This window comes from Protobothrops mucrosquamatus, unplaced genomic scaffold, assembly GCF_001527695.2.
Source record: "Protobothrops mucrosquamatus isolate PMUCROS unplaced genomic scaffold, P.Mucros_1.0 scaffold2733, whole genome shotgun sequence".
NCBI lineage: Eukaryota > Metazoa > Chordata > Lepidosauria > Squamata > Viperidae > Protobothrops > Protobothrops mucrosquamatus.
The window spans coordinates 37,615-44,826 of NW_015388774.1; the positions used below are offsets into that span (position 1 = coordinate 37,615).

At 43.9% G+C, this 7,212-nt stretch overlaps 1 protein-coding gene across 1 annotated transcript in view; it reads left to right on the forward strand.

Moving 5' to 3' along the window:
• Positions 1-4,095: 4,095 nt before the first annotated feature.
• The window catches only part of LOC107296295 (prostasin-like), a 20,294-nt gene continuing 17,177 nt past the window's right edge, over positions 4,096-7,212 (forward strand). The window contains exon 1 of the mRNA XM_015825641.1: positions 4,096-4,237. Within this exon, the coding sequence (XP_015681127.1) occupies positions 4,174-4,237 (64 nt within the window). The 5' untranslated portion in view covers positions 4,096-4,173. The remainder of the gene's footprint in view (positions 4,238-7,212) is intronic.

Consider the following 7,212-nt stretch of genomic DNA (forward strand, 5'->3'; position numbering starts at 1 on the left):
TTTTTGCCAGCAAATTGATTGCCAGCTTTTTGCCAGCTGCATTAACAGAGGGATAGAATCAAGATCACGTGAAGTATTAATACCACTTTACAATGCCTTGGTAAGGCCACACTTGGAATACTGCATCCAGTTTTGGTCACCACGATGTAAAAAAGATGTTGAGATTCTAGAAAGAGTACAGAGAAGAGCAACAAAGATGATTAGGGGACTGGAGGCTAAAGCATATAAGGAACGGTTGCTGGAATTGGATATGTCTAGTTTAATGAAGGGAAGGACGAGGGGGGACATGATAGCAGTGTTCCAATATCTCTGGGGCTGCCACAAAGAAGAGGGAGTCAAGCTATTCTCCAAAGCATCTGACAGGCAGGACAAGAAGCAACAGATGGAAACTGATCAAGGAGGGAAGCAACTTAGAACTAAGGAGAAACTTCCTGACAGTTAGAACAATTAACCAGTGGAACCACCTGCCTCCAGAAGCGGTGAATGCTCCAACACTGGAAGTTTTTAAGAAGAGACTGGACAGCCATTTGTCTGAAATGGTATAGAGTTTCCTGCCTGAGCAGGGGGTTGGACTAGATGACCTCCAAAGTCCCTTCCAACTTTATTACTATTATTATTATTATTATTATTATTATTATTATTATTATTATTATTATTATTATTATTATTATTATTATTATTATTATTATTATTATTATTATTATTGAGTTTACAATCCCCATTGTCTCCAATCTGTCTGGGAATTGTTATCCATAATTTTTAATTAAAGGCATTTTTAACGAAGAAAAAACCATGAGAGAGAATGCAGCTAATAAAAATATATCATAATCAGGAAAATAGAAAAAAAAGAAAGAAAAGGAAAAGAAAGATTATAAGGGAGATATTTCTGATCTTCTTGACAGTGGTTATAAAAATTTTATTTTGCCCCCCTTCTAGGGATACATTATCACTTCTTTCTTTCCATAAGCTACCCTTTCTGATCTTGAAACCTCTAAATCAGAAGTTCATTTTTCTTTTTCTTCCATCAAAAAGTCCATAAAGGGTTTTCAGTCACTAATAAACATAGTTGTTGATCTTTCTCTAATCCAACAGATTAATATGCTAGTTCTATTATCTTCATCAACCATTGTACTGCTGTGAGTAGTTCAAAGTATTTCCATTTTTGCTCATACAATAACCATGCAGCATTAATCATTTATAAAAATAATCTTCTATGGGTGTTTTCTAATTGAATGTCCATTAATTCCAATGAGAAAAATCCTGGTTTCAGTTGAATGCTGATCTTTAAAAAAATTTGTATCATTATATGTATCTGAACTCAGCAATTTCTTCCCTTTCCACAAGGCCCCTTGACATGTCCATGTAGTCCACATTTCCAAAAGACATTTGATGAACGTTCATACATTCTAGACAGTTTTTCTGGAATCACACACCAACCTTTTAGAAATATTTTCTTTTCAGTTATAATCTACATTTCAGTCCTTTTAACTACATATTTTCCCACTGTTCCATCAGTATGTTGGAGACCATTTTATCATATAACCGTTCACTTGTTCTTCTGTTTCAAATTTCCATAAACTTAATCATTATACCAATTATATGTTCATCAGGTGTACACAGTTTGAGTTAAAATTCTGTCTTCTGCTGCTTAATTCCAAATGTCCAGTTATCTACCTTAAATCTTTCTCTTAGTTAGGCATACAAAAACTGCTGAAAGTTAAATTCCTCGGCAGCCAGTTTTCTCTTGATTTCATTTTATATTCCTGTTCTAGCAACTCTTGATAAGGTACTCATTTTTCTTTACCTGTTGTTTCTTTTCTGTAAAATGCTTCCTGTGCTGAAATCCAGAAAGGCATTTTCAGGTGCAGTCTGGTTTTATATTCTCAAAATGGCATTTCCAATATAATGATTCTTAAATCTGCATTAACCTTAACTTTATCATAACATAGAAGACCTTACCTGAGAATTGTTATCCATCATATTTAGAAGTTGGACATTATAAACTGATCCGATTTCACATTATCTTCCAAAGCTCTTAGGCTGGCACATTCCAGATGTGTTGAACAATTTATGAACGCAAAACAGCATGGTTGAAGCAAGTGATCATGGGAGTTGTAGTCCCAGCCTACAGCAAGGTCCCTTCCAACTCTCTTCTGTTATTCTGTAATGAGTCCGATATGGAAAGATATTGCAAGAACTGTGGCAATCTACAGTGGCAAAAATGTCTATCTGTCATCATCCATCCATCCATCATCCATCCATCCATCCATCCATCCATCCATCCATCCATCCATCCATCTATCTATCTATCTATCTATCTATCTATCTATCTATCTATCTATCTATCACAGAAATCTGATAGCATTTTTTTAAACTAACAAATTATATTAGAAGGCAGCTCATGAAAACTTATTCTTTTTAATAATAAAACGCTAGTCAGAAAAGGTGCTGCTGGATTATCCTCAGATAACTGGGAGATTGTGATTATCTGATTTACTTCTCTCACAAGTCTGCCGTGACGAAGAAAATTAGGAGACAACAAATATATCTGTTCACTTAATTCCTTGGGGCAAAAAGATTAAGAAGGAAAATACAATCGGGATTTAATTTAACATTTCTTACTTTAGTGAACTTCAGATTAAATCGACACAAATCGATACAGACAAGATAGATGGATCTTCTATAAATTTCAGACAAGAATGGAATTAACGTCAAACAACAGGCAAAGCTGCTTGAAGCTGTTTCCCCTTAAACTGGCTATTTACCGTTCGTTATCAGAAAAATAAATTTTTCCTCATTCAACAGTTTGAAAAAAAATCCCATTTGCCATTTAGCCGACATACGGCTCTATTCTCTTTGTTGGTTAAGCTGATAAGAAAGAATAAGCAACATCCTTATAGCATGACTCTGAGGCTGGCCCAGTTTCTTGGCTTTGCATCTGAATGATGAAATATCAGAGATCCCGCATCTGAATTATATAACAAAACCTGAACGCTCGCCCTCCTTTAAGGTGTTAGTTTCTTTACTAGTGTAACCTTCTCAAACTGTCTTTTGTAATAATAATAATAATAATAATAATAATAATAATAATAATAATAATAATAGTAGTAGTAGTAGTAGTAGTAGTAGTAGTAGTAGTAGTAGTAGTAGTAGTAAAGTTGGAAGGGACCTTGAAGGTCATCTAGTCCAAGCCCCTGCTCAGGCAGGAAAACCTATACCATTTCGGACAAATGGCTGTCCAGTCTCTTCTTAAAAACTTCCAGTGTTGGAGCATTCACAGCTTCTGGAGGCAGGTTGTTCCACTGATTAATCAGTGTTTCTCAACCTTGACAATTTTAAGGCATGTGGACTTCAACTCCCAGAATTCCACAGCCAGCAATGCTGGCTGTGGAATTCTGGGAGTTGAAGTCCACATGCCTTAAAATTGTCAAGGTTGAGACACACTGGATTAATTGTTCTCACTGTCAGGAAATTTCTCCTTAGTTCTAGGTTGCTTCTCTCCTTGATTAGTTTCCATCCATTGCTTCTTGTCCTGCCTTCAGGTGCTTTGGAGAATAGCTTGACTCCCTCTTCTTTAATCTTGGCCACTTTAAGACGGGTAGACTTCAACTCCCAGAATTCCCCAGCCAGCCATGAAGTCCACCCATCTTAAAATAGCCAATATGTTTTAAAAAAAACGCTATTTTAGAGCCTGTTTGCCTTTTGACGACCCATTACCATTTCCACCAAACCTTAGAGAAGCCTCAAGGGGAAGCTAGCAGGGTGATCCTTCAGATGCCTCTTCCCAATAGACCCGGCCGGGGAAACTCAATTTGGGGGTTCGTTGCTGAACCTCGTAGACTGAAAAGGCCAGGGTCTGCTTTGACCCCCCCCCCCCCCAAAGCTTAAGCCAGCAACCAGGTTGCGGCGCCCGCCAGGTGAGGGAGGACCGCCCCTATGCAAATGAGAGCGTGTCTGCCGCTTCTTACTGGCTCTGGCCCGAAGGACAGCCCTTCCCCGACAGGTTAGACGGCTTGTCCGTCATCGGCGAAGGTAGAGCCGCGAACGCCGCCTCCCTCCTCAGTGCACCTGCCGGCCGGGCTGTTCGGAGGATCCTCCCGCTGGGCTCCCTTCGCCGCTTCTCTTCAGCGGGCAGCGTCGTCGTCGTCGCCGCCGATCCACCTGGGTCCCGCCATGGAGGGGCTGCGGGGTGGCCTGAGCCTCGCCGGGCTCCTGTCGTTGCTGCTCGTCGCCGGCGGTAAGTAGAGGAGGAGGCGGCGGCGGAGGAGGCACAGGCGGGAGCCGTCTGGGGCGCCTTGAAAAGGCAGCGGGCTGCTCCTCTCCTGTTGCGTCCCCGCGCACCTTGCAGTTTGGCCGCGGGCCACTTCTCGCGATCCCGCCCCGGTTTGGAGCCGACTCTCGTTTGGCAGCAGACGAAGCTTCGGGCTGAGTGGCTAACAACCGCCGCCAGTTTCCTTTGGCGGGGCGGATCTTTCAAGTTTCCAGTCCTCAAGGCTTTAGGAGCCAAGTTGGTGTTTTGCAGAGCGGGGAAGGGCATCAAAGAGCGTTTCCTTGCTTGGGGGCAGTAGGGTTGCCAGGTGTCCACTATTTGAGTGGACAGTCCACTATTTTCACATTATGTTCACTATTTTTTTTTCACAAAATAGTGGACATTTTTTTTTATTCAAAAGCTTTATGATGAAATGGTACGTAACCTAAAGCTGTACAGTCTCCTTTTTTTTACTACTTAACCACCCACCCACCCCGCTTGTCCGCTATTTTTTGGAAGCAGACCTGGCAACCCTAGGGGGCATTGAAGAACTTGGTGGCTTGGGTCGGAGAGGAGGGAGGTGGGCTCCATCGGGGGTTGAATGCAGATTGTGCTCGTGGCAGCCCTGAGATTCACCCCTGGCCGTTGTATCCAGAAATATATGTATTTCTTAACACAGAGAGATCGTAGCTTACCTGGTTTTTTTTTAGCTTTTAAAGCTTGATGCTTCTTGTGCCCAAGGCCTTAAGGGGGTTGGTTGTTCCTGCCCACGGAAAGATTTCCTGCTTGAAGAAATCCTTTCCTTAATTCTGTTTCTCACGGTTCCAGGCTTAATTTGGATCTTCTTTTGAAAGATCTTCCCAAGGTGGTATGATCAGAAAAGAATACAGAATACAGAACAACAGAGTTGGAAGGGACCTTGGAGGTCTTCTAGTCCAGCCCCCTGCTCAGGCAGGAAGCCTGTACCGTTTCAGACAGATGGTTGTCCAGTCTCTTCTTAAAAACTTCCAGTGTTGGAGCATTCACAGCTTCTGGAGGCAGGATTTCAAATTGAAGTCTTAAGCTAATTTGTGATGATTAAAGGAGACCCCCCTCCAAACGTTGTATTCTTTGTTCTTGCTTTGAGTTGTATGGAATTGTGCTTTTAGTGCACTCCTCTGCTAGAGGGGTGGGGTGACAGCTCTTCTTTCCGAATGCTTGGGCTGAAAAGCCCTCAACTCTTCTCGGGTTTTATTTTAGGCTTAACACTTCTTGTTTTCCCACCCTTCTTCCTGAAACCAGCTTTTGAGCATGACTAGCAAAGGGTGCCTTGCCTAGAAGATTGCGAGAGGGCAAAGGTCTGTGCATGGGGGAAAACACAGACAGAAAGAGAAAGGGGAGGAAATGTTCCTTGGAATGTCTTAAGGAAGAAGAGTTGCCATCTTATTTTCTCCCTCCCTCCCCCCGGAGATTTCCTACTTTTAGGAAGATGTTCCCCAAGGAAAGTTGCTTAGTTGTCACGTCTCTAGCCCTGGAAAAGCTGCTGGCTGAATTTTTTTTGCCTGCCGGAATTTTAGAAGGGAAGCTGCAACACTACTCTGCGCTAAGCATTTAAAAGGAAGGGCTTGTCAGAATAGGAACCTCTGGTCTGATGTGTTAAGATCCTTTTTAGTTACTCTTTGAAAAAGGTTTAACCATTTGTGCGCAATCTCCAAGCCTTCAACGTCCTTTCCAACAGATGTAGAAATATAATGGTATCTGTTAGAGGTGAGAAGTGAGATTTTTTTTCCCTTCCGGAGGGAAATGTGTTCTTGCAATGCCTGGGGTTGGGGGGGGAGAGCGTTATCTCCTTTTTGGTAGCTACACCCAAGTCTTTTACAAATGATCCAGCCAATGGGGGCTGGCTTCTGAAACTTGCATTATCTTCTTCCACCAAAGCTGAAACTCAAATACACTTCGTAGAAGTGGCATTAAAATCCAAGCGGTTCCTGGAATGTTCTGCACGTGTGTTTACGTTTGTCTGTCCTTTCAAGCCTGCAGTTGGCCATGAGGTCTGTAATCAGACAAAATAAGATACAAGATGCTTTGCCCTCAGGGCTCACTCCGTCAGCACTAGCAGTGCTCAGTCGTGGAACGTAAGAATAAAGTCTAGGTCAGTGATGGTGAACCTTTTAGAGACCGAATGCCCAAACCGCAACCCAAAACCCACTTATGTATCGCAAAGTGCCAGGGCCCCATCAGCATTGTGGAGCCCTCAGGGGTGGTGGGGGTGGGCGTGGCCCACTGGGTGGGCACGGCTGCGGTGGTCATGGCAGACTGAGTGGGTGTGGCTGGAGTGGGCGTGGCCACCTTGACGTTGCTCGTGGGGGGACTCCTGTGCGGGCTGGGCAGGATTGGGGGAGATCCAGGGGGTCTCTGGTGGGTGGGGCAGTCATTCAGGAGGCTCGTCCTGCGGGGTGAGGCAGAGGTGCCATTGTTGCGGGGCGAGGCAGGGGCGGCTGCTGCCTGACACCATCAGCCCCCGCGCACAGAGGCCAGTGAGCGCATGGGGGCGTGCTCTACCACCTCTACTCGAGCTTGCTAGCCAGCTGCTTCGCCTCCTTTGTGCTGGGTGGGACTGCCGCTCCGGGTGCCAGCTCCGGGTGCCAGAGGTAAATAGCCAGCCTCACCTTCTCCTTTGATGTGCTCTCAGTAAAAGAAACTTCCAGTATAGAAGCCCCCACTGGAGCATCTAGAGCAGGGCTTTTCAACCTTTTCACCCATTGTACCACTTTTAGGATATGGCAACATCCGAGTACCACCAGTCGCCTAGCAAGGTGTCAAAAACTTGATGACCAAAAAAAAAAAAAGGGAAAAAAGTGATAAAGTACAGGTAGTCCTCGACTTACAACAGTTCGCTTAGTGACTGTTAGAAGTTACAATGGCACTGAAAAAAGTGCCCCCCCAAGCCATAGCCGAGCAAGACACCTGCCGGCCCTCCCGGT